Source organism: Notolepis coatsorum, assembly GCF_963971535.1.
Source record: "Notolepis coatsorum genome assembly, contig: SUPER_8_unloc_1, whole genome shotgun sequence".
Classification (NCBI taxonomy): Eukaryota; Metazoa; Chordata; class Actinopteri; order Aulopiformes; family Paralepididae; genus Notolepis; species Notolepis coatsorum.
The window spans coordinates 426,135-445,699 of NW_028174873.1; the positions used below are offsets into that span (position 1 = coordinate 426,135).

At 44.9% G+C, this 19,565-nt stretch overlaps 2 protein-coding genes across 2 annotated transcripts in view; one reads left to right on the forward strand and one right to left on the reverse strand.

The window, feature by feature from the left end:
- heatr6 (HEAT repeat containing 6) overlaps positions 1–16,417 on the forward strand; it is a gene marked incomplete at both ends in the record, with an annotated part of 80,054 nt that extends 63,637 nt beyond the window's left edge. Inside the window, 2 exon segments of the mRNA XM_084338370.1 lie at positions 14,949–15,072; positions 16,407–16,417. Of these exon segments, the coding sequence (XP_084194496.1) occupies positions 14,949–15,072; positions 16,407–16,417 (135 nt within the window).
- Positions 16,418–16,694: 277 nt separating this feature from the next.
- Positions 16,695–19,565, reverse strand: part of aldocb (aldolase C, fructose-bisphosphate, b) — a 29,256-nt gene continuing 26,385 nt past the window's right edge. The window contains exon 9 of the mRNA XM_084338369.1: positions 16,695–18,379. Within this exon, the coding sequence (XP_084194495.1) occupies positions 18,287–18,379 (93 nt within the window). The 3' untranslated portion in view covers positions 16,695–18,286. The remainder of the gene's footprint in view (positions 18,380–19,565) is intronic.

Genomic DNA, 19,565 nt, shown 5'->3' on the forward strand with positions numbered 1-19,565 from the left:
AGTAATTGGACCTCATTCTCCAACATTGTCTTAAGTTTTCTCTTACGACAAACTCCTTGGCAGGTCGTAAGAGAAAGCCAACGACAATTGCCCCCAGATTCACCAATGCGTGGAGAGGTTGTCTTAACTTGCCAAATGATCACAGCTGCGAACCACTGGGAGTGTGTTCTCGTAGACCCGATTTGCATACAGACACGCCCCTCCAGCTCATTATAATGCGAGGGCCGTGTGCAAAACAAGGGTCAGCGTTGCAATGCTGATCCCCGTATTCAACAGGTAGCGCGAAATCGATTTTGCGACGGATCAAAATGAGATTAGATTCAAATGTATTGTCATCATACAGCACACTATAGCTATAGTGGAATAGACTATTCATATTCCATATTTATACCGTCTTGTTGCGCGTCCACCTGCTGCAGCGCACGCACACACGTGCACGTACTGTATAGCCTACGTGCCTAATGAATGAACAGTAGGCTTATATTATTCTAATGACTTGTTTTATTAGGAGATTGCAGATACTGTATGCGCTGCCCTATATATATATATCATTTTTTTTTGTTATTTATCCTTTATTTATCCAGGAATGTCCCATTGAGATACGAGATCTCTTCTTCCAGGGAGTCCTGACCAACACAGCACACAACAAGTTTCAACATAAAAACAAGGGCATTAAACAAAAAACATACAATTCAAATATAAATACAGATGGTCATTTGTGCAGTGGCAAGGAGCATAATCACATCAACAATAGCATCAAGTAAAACAGTTACATGTTTCATAAAGGGCCAATCGTAGCATACCTTTAAAAGCATTCACAGTAGGAAGTGCCTGTAGACAAAGTTTCACTTGCAGCGTATTCCATAAAAAGGGAGCATAGTGGGAGAATGCAGCTTTACCAGCTCTGACTGCATCAGAGGAACATTTAAAAGCATCCCATTTGCTGCTCGTCTGGTATTAAAAAAGCAAGTATAAAAGGACAGAAGCCTGGAGATATATAAGGGCAGCTTACCTAGCAATGACTTAAGGATAAAAATCAACATGTGTGATTGTCTTCTTTGGTACAGAGAGGACCATCCTAAGGACTGATACAGAGTGCAGTGGTGGGTGCGAGAGCCTGCACCCGTTACAAAACGTATGGCAGTATGGTACGCAGAATCCAGCTTGTTAAGCAGGGAGGAAGGAGCATGCATATAGATCACATCGCCATAGAGTCTAATACAGGCAGAAAGGAACTCTGCACAATTCTCTTCCTGGCTTCAGACGGGAAACATTTCTTTAACCGGAAGAAAAAGCCCAGTTTAGGTCTAAGTTAGTCATACACTGTAGAATTTACAGTACACATCTTAGCATGATATCTTGAGGCACAGAGTCGGGCGTGAGTGGAGCGGATTCCACGCGGTCGCGGCATGTCCCAATCGTTTGAGGTTTCATAGTCGAGCGTACCACTGCGTACCAATTTCCTATACATTTCTCGTGCCAGTTTACTACATTTAATGCAGGTCGATGTCGACCAACACGGCGAGCAGCCTTTTGTGTGACACCGGTGTGCGACGCGGAGTCCGCGCGGACCTCTGTGGAGTCCGGCCCGCTCACAGTATGCCCGACTCTGGCAGCCTTAAGACGTCACACTAAGATGTGTACTGTACGTACTGTACTTACTACTTCTTTTTTTCCCACTTTTTTTCTTCTCCTGTTTTTCTCTGTTTTTCTCCCATCCCAATTTGAGTCGTTATGCCAATTCCCCCCCCCCCTCCCCTTCCTGGTCGTTGCTCGCATGTGCCCCCCCACTGGTCGGTCTAGGGAGCCCTGAAGTCTTATCAGATGCTTCCTCCGAGACATAGGAGACAGCCAGCAGCCTCTTTTCACCTGCCAGCGCGGACTCTCATTGGTGAGGTGTAACGTGTGGGAGGCTCACACTACCCTCACCATCTCCCTCCCTCGCTGTGCAGGCGCCCTGACCGACCTGTAGGAGTCGCTGTTTACAACGACCAGAATACCACCCCACCGGCTTCCCTCCCGCTGACTCTTGCCAATTGAGTCAGTATGACGGCCGGCCAAGCCGGAGGCAACGCTGACAGCCGGATTCGATACCAGTGTCTCTCGCGTTGGTGACGAGCGCTTAGTCCGCTGCGCCACCCAGCCGCTCTGTACTTACTTCTATAGGGCAGGCTGGGCAGCGCATACAGTGTATCTGAGATCTCCTAATGAAACAAGTCATTAGAATAATATAAACCAACTGTTCATTCAACACACACGTAGGCTATACAGTGTGTGTGCGCTGAACATGTGGCCAGGAGCGCGCAACAACTAGACGGTATGTCATGTTACAACCACAGCCAGGGCCTCTCTCTCGCCTGCGTGATTACATATGCACGCCGCATTTCTCGGAGACGCTCTCTGATTGGCCACTGACTGACGCTCTCTGATTGGCCACTGACGCGTTTGCCCAATCCGTGACGCGCTGTGTCTTTGCCCATTTCCTCGTCAAACAGCCTGCAAACTACCTGGCGTTCTATCGCCACGCTCTAAGACAAACTCTAACCTTAACCAACTTCGAAGAGTGCCTAAGCTTAACCAGTGTAGAAACAGGCGTCGGCCAATCAGAGAGCGTGTCCGAGAAATGCGGCGTGCATATGTAATCACGCCTCTCGCCTGCCTGCCAGCAGACTTCCACGTCCTTATATGGGCAGCTTCCTGTCCCTTCTTCCACACGCTGTCTCCCTGGACCTACCTGCGCACCTGAGACGCATCAGATCATCACCAGACCTGCGTATCAGACCTGCGTTCCTGCCACTCCCCGTCCGAGTGTCGCTACACCACCCGCCAGCCAGGACGTTCCTCCTGTGAATTGCGAGGAGTGCTCCTGCTCGCACCTGTCGCACATTCCTGAACATTTTCATAACCTGTCTGCTTGGTACCTACAGTATATTAAACAACCTAAAGCACCTCGTTCTCCTCTCCCCTGTGTTCTGCTCTTGGGCTCGAGCTGACGCTACCCTAGTAACACAGTATAAATATGTAATATTAATACAGTCTATTCCACTATATAGCTAGATCCACGCGATTAGGTTTAGTTCTTATTTATTGTCATTGCTATGCCTCTTGAGCAGGCACGTGCACACATAGAGCCCAAGGGGTGCTTGAGCACCTGCCTTTTTGAGCCTCGTAAAAAAAAAAGTGCCCTTTTTGAAGAAAAAAAAGATATATATAAAAAATTCGTTACGCATATAGACTGCCCTTCCAACTGAAAAATGTCAGGATAGAATCAAAATATTAGGTAAAGAGAGAGAGAGATGCCCCATATTCCATTGCAGTTTGCACGGCCTCCTCAGCGTGCCTCTCCGCGGACCTATATATTTTATGCATAGCGTGGGTGATGATGATGATGATGATGATGATGATGATGATGATGATAGAAACCGCTGTGGCGCATACAGTTGAATGCTGGTATTATACTCACTGAGGGACACGAAGAAGTCAAGTCCGATGGGATTTGGGAATCTCAAATACAAATTGGGATTGGAATAAAAAATGCATTTATATTAAACAATACAGAATATACAGCACTTGTTGGGGTCTGTAGGGTAAGCACTTATTCCCTCCCCCCTGAAGATTTATGGAGATGTATGGGCCTTTTAAGTCAGTGATAAAAGTGTCTTTCAAGGATAAGTGAGCTCCTGCACTGATTATTATAGTTCAATATTCAATATTTGATCACCAAAACCCCCCAAAAAGCATAAAAAGGGGGCCCCCGCCCAAAAAGGGCCCTTAAAAATCGTGCTTGTGCGCTACGCGGGCTCGGTTAAGACACACACAGGTATAGTGCCCTTTTCAGCCTTTGAGCACCTGCCCCTCTAAAGTCCTGTGCACGTCCCTGAGTGGGTGTGTATCTGTTAGTGGCTTGATGTGATGGAAATTAGTCAGAAGGATTACGACAAACATCTGTATCTCCAGTATGCACCCTCCCAAGTGATGATGTTTGGAGGGCGTGGAGGAGATGTATTATAGGACACGAGTGTCAGCTTCCTCATGGTTGCATTGATCCATTGGTGGACTGTTTCCAACATGGTGGACTTGATCCCGTAGACTCGAGTTGATGGACAGATACGGCAGCAGCCGCAGACTCACACACCTTATTGTCTAATGTAACCAGGTCTTTACTGCCCTCCTCAAAGGGATTCCCATTGCTCAGCAACACCTCCATCAGGTCTTTGGCATGGCGTTGACATTGGTGCTGAGATGCAGATCCTTTCTTGTGATGAGGACGTTCTTCACAATCATCATTTGTTCTTCACAATCAACTGTTGTTTACAGTTCTCATATCTAACTCTAGTTCTCCACATATTTATTGTCTCATTGTGTGAAATATCATGTAAGATATGCTCCAATAATGTTTATTTTATTTGTATTCAATTACTCATTCATTAAAACCTAGGTACAGGCACCAACATCACCATTCTAGGTTCAATCGAATAAAAGTTATGAAGCGTAATTCAAAATAAATACAGAAATTGCAGCCATCTTTGATTTTTGCCATACCAGAATATTCAAAACATCAATATTTGAACTCCAGTTGATTCCTCACACAGTATTAACTTAAAATAGCAATACAAAATTATATTACACAGCAATTGTGTGAACATTAAGACGTTTTTAAAGAATTCATGATTTCGATTGTGGCCATTTTGGATACATTTTTATTAAATTCAACTGGTTCCTTGACACTCAAGCCAAAATTGTTCTATAGATCCTTATCTTCAAATTAGAAGTGAAAACGAAACTTTCGCATATACATTTTAAATGACTGAGTGTCCAGGCACCCCACTATCAGAAAAGTGTGTGGTTTTCTGGTCAGCAGGAGATGTGCATCTCTGGCAGCTTATGGTCAGTGGCATTGTTCGTCAAATAGTGTTGAACTTGAGTGTTACACCCTGAGTGCATAGTATAATAGACATATTAGCATGGTAGGTAGTAGTATACGGATAGTAACATAGTACATAGTAGTAAGGTACTAGTAAAAGACAGTTATTTATATATATATTATATTGTAGAAATCATCAGAATAGAGAAACGCACAATTTCTATCAGTTGACAACACAAAGCCGTGTGTCATTTATTTTGCAGTAGCACAAGTGACAGCTGTCAGAACTATGCCGGGCTAGCTTCTGACAGCTCGTAGTAATCAAACATTTATCAATGAAACCCCACACAGGGCGTCTCCTCTCAGCCCAACCCAAAACCAACCTTCTTAAAGTGACAGTGCCCCATCAACACATCAAAACAATACCATGGGGAATTATGTCTCTATAGAACCCACTACAATATAAATATTATATTTATTAGTTATTTATTTATTTGCATCTCAGATATTGATTGAAGAGGTGTGTTTCTATATGGGTGACATGTCCCCATACACAGGGCATACGAGGGCATTCGCATGCAGTCACCAGCTCTCCACCCAATCCAATGCCTATATGGGAGATTTCCCACAACCTGTTAAGACGGCACTCTCTTACGTTAAGACAGCACTCTCTTACGCCACCATCGCCAAAACACCAAAAGAGCATCAAATCACTGACCTCTAGGACCATCATTCAGGTCATAGTACCAGTTAGATTAGATTACATTGAAATGTATTGTCATCATACAGCATACGTACATTACAATGAAAATAAGGGTGGCATCCAACCCGAGTGCAAATGTAACAGTAGAGTGCAATAGTAATATTAATATAGTGATTAAGCTGGGTATAAGATATATACATTTGTTCTACTGAGTATAATGCTAATCACATGTATGTACAGAGTTGTAATATATTTAAATATTTCAAAAATGTTCTTATATACCCCAGTTGCTATTGCATGCACATATTTGTGTTTTATTACACGTATATGTACATACATACCAACTATTCGCCTGTTTTATTGTCCACCCATCCATAGCAACACTATTATCACTGACATCCAAGAAGGGGGATGCCCCCTTGAACGGCCCTTCTAAGGTTTCTCTCCTCCACATCGCCTGTGGTGCTTTTTTCCTATTGCTAGGGTTTTCCTTACCTTCGCTGGGGTATGTCTGGGAGTGTTGCATTTATTTATTTTACATTTATTTTGGATTTCATGGTGGGTTTTTTGTTCTTGATTTATTGAGATGTTTCTTCTTGAATCGTTTAAAGAGGCTTGTCCGGCCCATGGGGACATTAACTTGTGATTTCGGGCTTTACAAATCAATTTGATTTGATTTAATATGCATTTATATGTCCAGTGATACAGGTATAAAGACACTATGGTCAGGCACTCTACTACTGGCCCCTGAGCAGCTAACACTGGAGCGGTTAAAGCTGAGGTGCCTTGCTCAAGGGCGCAGCGAGCAGACATGTGCACACATAGAGCCCAACGGGTGCACAAGCACCTGCCCTTTTGTGCCTCGTAAAAAAGTGCCCTTTTTATGCCAATAAATTTTACCATATTTTCTTTTTTACCTCCATATAGAGAGAGTGATCTGCAATCTGCTTGGGTTGGCGGTGCAATTCCTAACAGGCTCAACCATATGGATAAAAGTTCCCATATTATGTGCATTACACAAACTAAAAACAGATATTACATTACATTACACAAACTAAAAACAGATATTACATTACATTACACAAACTAAAAACAGATATTACATTACATTACACAAACTAAAAACAGATATTACATTACATTACACAAACTAAAAACAGATATTACATTACACAAACTAAAAACAGATATTACATTACATTACACAAACTAAAAACTGATATTGTCTGAATTACTAGAAGAAAGAAATGCACCACCTTTGGCTGATAGTAATTTATTAATTTCTTAAGATTTCTTTTGGTCTAATAAATGTTTAAGGTTCTTAGATGGATCCCCTGCTACCTCCTCTTCCTCCTCCTCCTCTTCCTCCTCCTCCTCTTCCTCCTCTTCCTCCTCTTCCTCATCTTCCTCCTCCTCTTCTTCCTCCTCATCCTCATCTTTCTCATCTTCCTCCTCCTCTTCCTCATATTCCTCCTCCTCTTCCTCCTCTTCCTCATCCGCCTCCTCCTCCTCTTCCTCCTCCTCCTCCTGCTCCTCCTCCTCCTGCTCCTCCTCGTGCTCCTCCTCCTCCTGCTCCTGCTCCTCCTCCTCTTCCTCCTCCTCATCTTCCTCATCTTCCTCCTCCTCCTACTCTTCCTCATCTTCCTCCTCCTCTTCTTCCTCCTCATCATCATCTTCCTCATCTTCCTCCTCCTCCTCCTCTTCCTCATCTTCCTCCTCCTCTTCCTCCTCCTCTTCCTCCTCCTCCTCCTGCTCCTCCTCCTTTTGCTCCTCCTCCTCCTCCTCCTCCTGCTCCTCCTCCTCCTCCTCCTCCACGGGGAGCAGCGTACTGGCTCATATTAAATGGCAGACCATGCATTATGCAGCAGCTTAGGCCTCTGCGCCGGATCTTCATGTCCTCGGCTACAGTCCACCTGTCGCTGCTCTGGTCGTAGCGCTCCACCTTGGAGATGGTTCTGGAGCCATTGTAGCCTCCGACCACGAAGAGCAGGTCGTCCAGCACCCCGATGCCAAAGCTCCAGCGGGGGGTGAACATGTTAGGCAGGGCGCTCCAGGAGTCAGTCAAGGGGCTGTAGGCCTCCGCGCTACGCAGGTAGTTTCTACCACCGTCCCACCCTCCCACCTGAGGACAGGACACATGAGAGGAATGTTTTAGTGTGTGGCTCAGGCAGGCAGACACTGTATTAATCCATTTAGGGAAATGAGGGCATCACAGCAGCATTGCAAGTCAAATGATACATATCTATAGAAATATCTAGTATAAAGCATTTGTCTCCGTGTGCACCTACCGCATAGACATGTCCTCCGTATGCAGCGACTCCCAGTCCGTCACGCCTGCTGCTCATGGGGGCGATCAGAGTCCACTGGTTAGTGTCTGGGCTGTAGCACTCAGCTGTGAGCAGATACTCCCACCTGTTGTAGCCACCACAGATGTAAACCTGTAATAAGAAAGAATATTCTAATTTAGTTTATATATTCCATTTTATTTCATTCTACTTTAATTGTCTGTTAATGTTGATGCACCAAAGGACCCAGACACATCTTTTGTATGTGCAAGCTCACTTGGCAATAAAGACATTTATGATTTCTGATCTAACGTTCCTTGTGTTCATCTAGCACCCTGTGTCCCTCAGTTCCACCCACCTTGCCCTGGAGGGCTGCTGCCCCGGCGCCGGTCCTGCGCTCCAGCATGGGTGAGATCACTGTCCACTGGTTGGTTTCAGGCTCGTAGCGCTCGGCGGTGTTCACGAACACGTCTGCGTCCCACCCTCCCATGGCGTAGATACAGCCGTCCAACACGACCACGCAGAGCTCCCGGCGGCGTGAGTGCATGGGAGCCGCCTGCAGCCAGCTGCGAGTGACGGGGTTGAACCTGCACACACTGCTGAGAGTCTTTCTGCCGTCCGAGCCACCGACGGAGTAGACCAGACCGTGGAGATAAGCGGTGCCGTGGTCCCACCGGGGACTCTCCCCCTCAACGCTCACGTCCATCCATCCACCGGCTTGGATATCGTAAGCCTCCATGGTCAGGATGCCGCCACCCCAGCCTCCAATGGCCAATAGGACCTCCTGGGGCAGGCGTGGACGCATCAGGGGGTTTGGGAGCCTGTCGGAGCCAGAGGGGTTCAGGACGCTGAGGATGAGGGCCCTGCAGTCGTGGCTGTCCCTCACCACAGGGTTGTTCTGGACGTTGTTCAGCAAGTAGTCAGGCCTCATCAAGCCCATGCGAACCTGGGAAGAGACAAGCAGACAGCGGGTACAACTTAGACATCGGTTGTAGACGGTTTCTGTTGCTAGGGAACAGTTTGGACCCAAATGTTTGAGAACCACCGTACTAGGAAACCTAGTGTTGTTTTAATGTAATGCACAGTAATACAATTAGTTACCTTGGGCAGCAGCAAAGGGATGTGTGTTTTACGCTCCTCGCGGGAGTGGTCGATCCAACGGAGGATGGCCTCGAACACCGTCTCCTCGCTCTTCACGTTCAGATCATCCCTCTCGATGATGTCCACCAGTTGCTGCAGGGACAGCTCCACAAACTCCTGTGAGACGTGCAACATCTCCTCAAAGTGGCACACGATGAAGAGATGGGCCTTGCGCCTCAGGTCAGGGCAGCAGTAGATGTCCACCAACCTCCAGATGCCGACACAGTTTTCCAGAGACAGCTGGCCTTCTAGGAAGTCAGAGCACGCTCCTACTATGCCAGTGACGAGAAGCTGGTCTGCAGCCACCAGAAGCTCTTCCACGTTCTCTGCTGTCACTGGCACAAAGCGTGTGTAGGCGTACTCTATGATGAGCTGCATCATACCCGGGGACACCCCAGGGATAGTGTAGACTGGTTTCTCTGAGTCGCTCCAGCGAGTGAAGAGGGCTCTGTGGGACGCAGAGTATAGAGATATCTGATGAGTAACCAGTAAGCAACATTCTGTCCTGTGTAGTCATATATTTTCACTTTAGAAGTATAGGGTCTTAGCACAGTAGAAGTATAGTATCTGTTTACAGTAGAAGTACAGTATAGTATCTGTTTACAGTAGAAGTACAGTATAGTATATGTTTACAGTAGAAGTACAGTATAGTATCTTTTTACAGTAGATGTATAGTATAGTATCTGTTTACAGTAGAAGTACAGTATAGTATCTGGTTACAGTAAAAGTACAGTATAGTATCGTTTTACAGTAGAAGTACAGTATATTATCTTTTTACAGTAGATGTACATAGTATCTGTTTACAGTAGAAGTACAGTATATTATCTGTTTACAGTAAAAGTACAGTATGGTATCTGTTTACTAACCAAGCTAACCTGAACCAAGCTAACCTGAACCAAGCTAAGCTGAACCAAGCTAAGCTGAAGCAAGCTAACCTGAACCAAGCTAACCTGAACCAAGCTAAACTTACCTGAAATAGTCACTGCAGTCACACAGGAGGGCCTTGTGGGCATTCAACTCAGTGCTGTTGACTTTAATAACCACATCACAGAGCCTTCCCTCCAGATGCAGCTCATTAAGGATTGTACAGGACATTGTTTCCTTTACCATGTGGGGATTTTAAAATGGTATCTACAGAATATATTCAAGCTTACAGACAAGTAGCCGGAAACAAGTCTTCTGAGATCTTCTGAGAGAATTGTTGAATATATACTGTACACAAATGTTCTAGAATGTTCTATTATGACATCATATTGTGACATCACAAATGTTCTAGAATGTACTATTATGACATCATACTGTGACATCACAAATGTTCTAGAATGTCTATTATGACATCATACTGTGACATCACAAATGTTCTAGAATGTACTATTATGACATCATACTGTGACATCACAAATGTTCTAGAATGTACTATTATGACATCATAATGTGACATCACAAATGTTCTAAAATGGTCTATTATGATATCATACTGTGACATCACAAATGTTCTAGAATGTTTGAATATGACATCATACTCTGACATCACAAATGTTCTAGAATGTTCTATTATGACATCATACTGTGACATCACAAATGTTCTAGAATGTTCTATTATGACATCATACTGTGACATCCAGTGATGGGAATAACGGCGTTATAAATAACGGCGTTACTAACAGCGTTAGTTTTTTCAGTAACGTGACACACAGCGACAACACAAGCGACTCCGTCAACGACAGACCGCGGTTCCGTGTACGTTTTGATAGTTTCTTTGGCGAGCCCAAATAATCCAAAAGTAATCCAACGAACAACACAAGCGAGCAGTCAACGACAGACCGCAGGTCCATGAGCGTTTTTTGTTCACTCTTGTGTTAGTACTAACCAAGTTAACCTGAACCAAACTAACCTGAACCAAGCTAAGCTGAACCAAGCTAACCTGAACCAAGCTAACCTGAACCAAGCTAAACTTACCTGAAATAGTCACTGCAGTCACACAGGAGGGCCTTGTGGGCATTCAACTCAGTGCTGTTGACTTTAATAACCACATCACAGAGCCTTCCCTCCAGACGCAGCTCATTACGGATTGTACAGGACATTGTTTCCTTTTCCATGTGGTGATTTTAAAATGGTCTACAGAATATATTCAAACTTACAGACAAGTAGCCGGAAACAACAAGTTAGATCTTCACTTGTCTTGTGAGATCTGAGACCTTCTTCTTCTTCTTCTTCTTATTTGAATTTCCGGCAGAGTAGACGCATCGAGGCGTATTACTGCCCTCCGCAATTCTTTTTATGGGCTCTTCTTCTTCTCCTTCTTCTCCTTCTTCACCTTCTTTTTCTTCTTCTACTGGACCCCGTCATCACCTACATTGTCCATTGGAGTGCAGCTACTGCTGCTACTTCCTGCCTGAGCCCCCCTCCGCGGGACCCACCTTGCCCCCTGCTATCTTATCCTGGGCTGCTTTGTCCCTCGCAGCCTTGTCCCTCGCAGCCCCCTCAGCCAATTCGCTATACACCACCTCCCAGTCCAGACCTTCCAATCCCAGATGTTGAACCGCTATCCTAACAATCATCTTCACCATCGCTGTTTTACCCTTAGCCTCTGCCATACCAGTAACTACCCCTGCCACGAAGGCCACAATACCTCATTTCTCCTCCCTTCCCCTCTCTACCTGCTCTACCCTCACTGCCAAATGCCCTCCTTCAACCCCCTGCACCCTTTCTTGGCTACCCTGTCCTGCCCTGCTAACCGCCCCAGCATACGTCAACTTACCCTCCCTTCTCTCTCTCCGATCCGCGACCTCCTTCATCATCACCTCGCACCCCCTAAACGCTACACTATGCTCCCCACCACAACTACAGCACTTCGGCTTCACTCCCTCTCCACACTTCCCATATTCATGTTCCCCGCCACACCTAGCGCACCTCAGCCCCTTCCTACACGTGGTAGCTATATGGCCAAACTCCTGGCACCTATAGCACCTAAGAGGATCATGAACAAATTCCCTAACCCTATACATCCTACGCCCTACAAACACCTCCCTAGGAACAACCCCCTCAAATGTAATCACTACCGTCCCCGTCACTGCCCTCTCTGCTCCCCTCTTCATCCTTTCTGCACTCTTAACTATGCCATTACGCCCGTTCTCCATTAGATAACCAAATGGGGGACCCTGATGGAAACAAGACAAACGTCTTTCTCAGGTCTGCATCCCCTTAACAATTGTATGTATTGAGCCGTACTGTATTGTACCCATTCTGCAATCTGTTAAATAAAGTTTTCATTCATTCATTCATTCAGCTCTCCCACCAGCTGCTCTACTGTAACCTCGACCGGTACCCCAGCTATCACCCCCTTACATCCCCCCCCCCTCTTCTCCCCTACCCTCGCCACCTTACTTATACCCACCCCCCCAATGCCCCGCATCTTCCTAGCCACCTCCACCTGCCCCTCACTACCACACCCTACGGCCAGATTCCCATCCCACAAAACTCTCACGTACTTTACCTCCCCTAATTGCTCGGCAATGAGTTTGGGCCACTCGAGCCTACCTACTTTCCTCTCACCCCTCTCCCCCTCAAGCCTGACCACTATATGGATCACTTCCGCTTTTGCCACATCTTTTCCAGCACCCTCGTCTCCCGGCCCACTTGAGCTATCGTCCCCCACTTTCTTCCTCTTCCCCCCTTCTCCCCCCCTCTCCTCCCCCCTACTCTCACCGACCCCTCACCCTTGCCCTGGCTATCCCCATCGCTGTCGTTCCTCCCCATCTGTTTCTTCCTCTTCTTCCCCGCCGTTTCCCACACCTCTTTCTCAATCTCTTCTTTCTCACTCTCCTCCCCACTATACTCCATTCTGTCACCACCCGACTCCTTCCCTTTGCCATCCTTACCCCTTTCGCTATCTTCCTCGCCCTTCTCACACCATTTACTTCCATCACGATCCTCCCAATACCCTGGGTAGCCGCTCACAGGCCGGGGCCACCAATCGCAAGGCCTTCGCTGTTCCTGATCTCTCCCAGCCACTTCTTCCGCATCCCACCACCGACTACTGCTCCCACGCATGTCTTCGCTGCACAGTTCCGACGGACGCAGACGCCGCCACTCGGCGCATCGCTCCCAATCCATCCTCCCACATGAACAGGCCGCACTTCTGTCTTCCTCTCCAAACAACAGCCTCCCCCCACGAACATACGACATGGCCTGCTTCTTCTTTCCACAGCCGAGATTTGTGAGTAGTACGTTCAGAGAATTGTTGAATATATACTGTACACAAATGTTCTAGAATGTACTATTTTATGACATCATACTGTGACATCACAAATGTTCTAGAATGTACTATTATACATCATACTGTGACATCACAAATGTTCTAGAATGTCTATTATGACATTGTACTGTGACATCCCAAATGTTCTAGAATGTTTGATTATGACATCATACTGTGACATCACAAAATGTTCTAGAATGTTTGATTATGACATCATACTGTGACATCCAGTGATGGGAATAACGGCGTTAGTTTTTTCAGTAACGAGTAATCTAACGAATTACTCTTCCAATCTTAATAACGCTGTTACTGTTACTGCCAAAAAAGGTACGGTGTGTGTGACTATAATTGAAGCTGTTTTTTTCATCAGACAGATCTCTGTGCTGAGAAGCAATAGTTTTTTCCCTTGGTTAGTGGGCAGTGCGCGATTGGCTGAGGTTGAGTAAAATGTATAATGCAAAGTATAATAAAATATTTAAGTAAAATTTATAGAAATAAAGAAAAATAAGACAATGAAATAAAGATAATAATTCATTTAAAAGCTATTGTAAAAAGGTAAGTTTTGAGCAGTGCCAACTGAGTCTGCTGTCCTAACAGACTTGGGGTCTGTAGGGTAAGCACTTATTCCCTCCGCCCTGAACATTTATGGAGATGTATGGGCCTTTTAAGTCAGTGATAAAAGTGTCTTTCAAGGATAAGTGAGCTCCTGCACTGATTATTATAGTTCAATATTCAATATTTGATCACCAAAACCCCCCAAAAGCATAAAAAGGCCCCTCCCCGCCCAAAAATGGCCCCCAAAAATAGCACAGGCCCAGTGCCCTTTTCAGCCTTTGAGCACCTGCCCCTCTAAAGTCCTGTGCACGTCCCTGGTCTTGAGTGCATAGTAGATATATTAGCATAATAGGTAGTAATGTAGGAAAGGTACATTACTTGGTAGAAAAGTACATAATAGTAAAAGACAGTATGAATGTTAGTCGTTTTCTTTCCACCCCCCCTCTTTTTAAAAAAGAATACTCATAATGTAGGCTTGAAGACAAAACAGCAGAACATGGGACTAATGCCATGAAGACACGTTCTGTCTTTTTTATGTTAAAGTGATATTTCACTAGAACTCGTTGAAAATCAGCAGTCTTAGTACCTCTTATCTAAAGTCACGGTAAACTAGTCGTCACTGTCAACACCACCCAGTCCTCCCATCATGTGTCAGGCTCCTCATTCTCTTCCATTCATTTTGAGGACCGAGTCTAAATATTATACTTCTGATGTATAACAAACTATGCAACAATATATTTGTCCGTGTCAAATGGTACTTGCTGTTTTGAGATATAATGTTGCCAGTAAAAATCAGCAAAGGAACTATTTCTCTAGAGGTGTAGTTTGATCAACTGTCAACTTTTCACATGATGTTTGGAATCGTTCTTCCAACGAGGCAGCATGTAACCATGGTAACCACTCCCCATGCAAGCCAAGGATACACAGAGCAACGCAGATGCAAGTTCTCCTGTAGTTTGTCTTCTTCCCCTCACAGCTGTGTGTTTATCCTCCGTTCTCCTGTAGTTTGTCTTCTCCCCTCACAGCTGTGTGTTTATCCTCCGTTCTCCTGTAGTTTGTCTTCTTCCCTCACAGCTGTGTGTTTATCCTCCGTTCTCCTGTAGTTTGTCTTCTTCCCTCACAGCTGTGTGTTTATCTCCACAGGAGCTGCTGGAGAGCTTCATGGAGGGGAGCGTGCCTCTGGAGGGCTTCCTGGACTCCTTCCACAGCTCCAGGAAGTCCTACCACGTCCGCCGCGCCCAGGTGGAGAAGGTCCACGACGCCGGTCGTCAGCAAGGGAAGAAGAAGAAGAAGAAGAAGAAGAAGAAGAAGAAGAAGAAGAAGAAGAAGAAGAAGAAGAAGAAGAAGAAGAAGAAGAAGAAGAAGAAGAAGAAGAAGAAGAAGAAGAAGAAGAAGAAGAAGAAGAAGAAGAAGAAGAAGAAGAAGAAGAAGAAGAAGAAGAAGAAGAAGAAGAAGAAGAAGAAGAAGAAGAAGAAGAAGAAGAAGAAGAAGAAGAAGAAGAAGAAGAAGAAGAAGAAGAAGAAGAAGAAGAAGAAGAAGAAGAAGAAGAAGAAGAAGAAGAAGAAGAAGAAGAAGAAGAAGAAGAAGAAAGAGAAGAAGAAGAAGAAGAAGAAGAAGAAGAAGAAGAAGAAGAAGAAGAAGAAGAAGAAGAAGAAGAAAGAAGAAGAAGAAGAAGAAGAAGAAGAAGAAGAAGAAGAAGAAGAAGAAGAAGAAGAAGAAGAAGAAGAAGAAGAAAAGAAGAAGAAGAAGAAGAAGAAGAAGAAGAAGAAGAAGAAGAAGAAGAAGAAGAAGAAGAAGAAGAAGAAGAAGAAGAAGAAGAAGAAGAAGAATGCAGACCATCAGAGGGGATAAGGGAACACAGGGAGAGAGAGAGAGAGAGAGAGGGGGGGTGGGGGGGGGGGGGGAGATTCAGGGCTCGGGAGAGAACACCTATTTTATTTTGTATTGTCTTTGAACGTTCTAAAGTAAGGGGCAGCCCTAGTAGTAGTAGAATCCACAATCAGTTCCTGACTTGTTGTACAGAACTTGTAAGTCGCTTTGGATAAAAGCGCCTGCTAAATGACTAAATGTAAAATGTTTAGGAGAGACCGTGGATCAGAAATCTTATATTTCAGCATTTCTCCTGGCTTTATGACAGCATGGTTCTGGTCTACTGTGGAATTGATAGCAGAATATGTTCTCTATAAAACATGTCTATCATATCCTGCCAACTGCCAAATATGAGATGCTGAGATGGGGTTGAATGTAAAAATATATTTGATCCACTGTGCCCCAGTAACGGGGTACAGTGGATCGCTACCTGGGGCACAGGGAATCAGTCCAGATATGATACATTATTTTTCTGAAACCAGATAAAGCATGCAATAGTATGGCACAGATTGATATAATATATATATATATATATATATAGTTATATTTGGAATAAAAAAGTTAAATTGAGGAGTTAATATTGCCGTTAGTCAACAAACAAAGCAACCTCCTTTTACCGGGGCACAGTGAATCACTTAAAAACCAGAAATTTTACATTTGATGGTACAAAACGGGGAATACCTTTCAATTCTTCACAAAAGTGTGTTGCGTGGAAATTAAACACATTTTCAGATATGGATTAACGAGAGGCACACACTGATGACATCATCAAGGCATTCCTGTGTACAAGTTTCTATATATAGCCACTGATTCACTGTGCCCCTTGATCCACTGTGCCCCGGTCTCCCCTAAATCTTTTCCTTTCCTATTCACATTTCAAACATTCATTCTGGCACCGCGGTTCTGCTGTATATAATGAAAACATGCAAGACGGCGGTTAGTTCTATAAGTCAGTTGATGACGTGAGACACACAGACAGATGAACATTAACGGAGGAGGGGAAGAAATCACAGAAAAAGATTTTGAATTATTTATCATTTTTATTTGTTTTCTGTTTTCCTCCACTATGTACCACACAGAGTGCTTCAAGAACGACACTAACGTCAAACATTCACAAGTATTTTAAACCCAGCAGTGACTGCCCCTCCGACCCGGCTTGGTCTCTTGATTAAGAGGGACATGAAGGGGGGGGGCTGTTTGACACACAGAAGAGCATCACATAATAACTGCACCGTCACACAACAGAAGAATATATGGGGGAATTCAAAGCTGAGAACAGACGGTATTAGTGGTTAGAGAAGCGTAGATTGTATCGCGGTGTTGAAGAAATACTTGGACATTCTGAATATTAACCGGTTATTTATTGTCCTTCACACACAGACCCTGGTCACATTGTGGAGAAAAGTTTCTATACATAGCTTCTACAGTTTCAATGTAGTCGAGAGATGAAGGCTTTCGTTTTGAAATGGCCAGATTTTCTTCTCTAGAAGCTGACTCTAGAACCACAAAAGTCGACCAATCACAGCTGATGATTTCACTGACATCACACGCTGAGAAGTGGCAGCTAGCAAGCGTATTTGATGCTAGCTACTCTAACATCGCGGTTGTTAGCGTTGCTCGTTGTAACCATGGGGCGCGGCTAGCTGGAGGTTTGCAGTTCGCTACAGTAGCCCCATGGGTTTAATGAGAAATGCTAAGAATGCTAACGTTCCCTTTTCACTATACTGAGGGACAAACAGAAACCTTTCTCCACAATGTGACCAGTGTCTGGTGAAGGATAATAACCAACTAAAATGAATGTCAAAGTATTCCTAACCTGTTGATCCATCCACCCCCACCAGCGCTCCAGTTCTCTCCGATTGAACGAGCAGGGTCTTAAGTGTTAACTGTGTGGTTAAGTACCATCTACAAAAAAAACTAAACCTCACTCACAACTCAACATTTGAGCCACTGTTAAAACTCCTGGCTGATGGTAGGATTGGTTTAGTCCTCTGATGGACACCGTCCTCCTGGGGTCGACTCTAGTTCAGTCCCAGTGTTGCTATGGTATCGTACGGCAACTACAGAGTCCACACTGCATTCACACACAAGCCAAATATGTCTACAGACTAATGGCCCTGGACTATTAGCTGTGAGGAGCTGGATGTGGTTCGTCCTGGAGAGAGAGAGAGAGGAGGAAAGAGAGAGGGAGAAGAGTGAGGAAGGAAGGAGAGAAAGAAGGAGAGATTTGGACAGAGAGTATAGAATGAACACTGACCTATCCTGTACTGAACGTCGATCCATCGTAAAACTTCAAAACCTTAAAAAATCGTCTCTATTCACTCCACACTGCATAATGGAGTGTTTGCCGCTTCAATCTCTGAGCCAAACGCTCTCCTATGTGGTCGAAACGAGCGCTCCCCCTTTTTTATTAAGTGAGTTGTCATTTCACGTGGCATCTTTCAAATAGCATATCTAGTCGCGACACGTCAATGATAGCGCTATGGTACGACAGCCGCCGGCGCAGGCCTGGCGGTGGGTGGGTGGGTGGAGGTGTGAAGGGGTCAGGGGTCAGCAGCAGATTAGACTAGTAGTTGTTGGGTACTAGAGCGACAGCGTGACACCGCTGGTGTTTAGTAGGCGTGATTGGCCACGTAGAGGGACTGTCCCGCGTTGCTGCCGCTGCCGGAGGACTCGTACGTCCCCAGCGCCGCCCGGCTGTTGGCCTGGAGAGGAGAGGGAGACGAGAGGAGAGGTGTCGGTGGAGGAAGAGGAGCAGCACTCATGACATCATTACCGTGCGTTGGATGAACATTGTTACTCAGCTTAATAAATAAATAATGTATTATTATTACTTTATTATTATTTACATCTTACTAATGTAAAGTATTTTACAACTGATTAAACAAACAAACAATCTAGCAGCAATGAACTACTCTGCTGCTGATTGAGTATTCTAGCAGTTATTTTTGCTCCACCCCCGCTTTGGAGAAGACCCGCTCTGCGGTGTGTGTGGCTTGTTTACCGACGTCACATCCTCTCTACTCTTCTGTCCCGAGTTGTGCCGGCTTGCACTGTAGCCCTAGGAGCTAACGTTATGTCCGACGGTTAGCTTAGCTAACGTCAGCTTAAGAACGTCAAATGGGTTACAAATAGGGATGCATCGAAATTTCGGCACCGAAAGTTTTCGGCCGAAAATGGCAAAAAATTGCCTTTCGGCCGAAAGAGTTTTTTCACCGAAAATATATCACCGAAACAGAAACAACCTAATAACCTCGCGTGTTGTTGTGATAATGTCGCACTGGGAGTCGCGCTGTTTCTATGTAAACTCTGCGCGCAACGCGTCCAATAAATGCGTCTTTAACATGCTTTTATATCCTTATTTACTATATGCCCATCGCGGTTAATCACTGAGTGATCTAATATGCATATTATTCAGAGCGAGAGGGGGGGGGATTGTGTTTCTCACATTGACGCTGTCTGTCTGTCTGTCGCGCGTCTACTGTGCCGAGTCAAGCAAGCACATTCATCTGGGGACTAGAAAGGTGCGCTCAGTAGAGCACAGATGTCCGCTGCGTAGCCAGAGAAAAGATGGAATTAATGTACTGTATGCATTCAGAAGTGCTGAATAAATGTTTTATGGACCCATAGTGATTATTTATTATTTAAGTTAAGTTTTGCCATAATCATATATTTTTCCATAATCATAATGTTCCACAACATTGGTAAGAAAAAAATTCTATTCTATGAATCATTTTCGGCCTTTCGGCTTTCGGCCAACTGTTTTCTATTTTCGGTATCGGTTTCGGCCAAGAATTTCCCATTCGGTGCATCCCTAGTTACAAATATGTGAAACTATGGAAGGAGTAAGCTGACCGCTAAAAATAAAACCCACAGTAGTAAGGTGTGTCT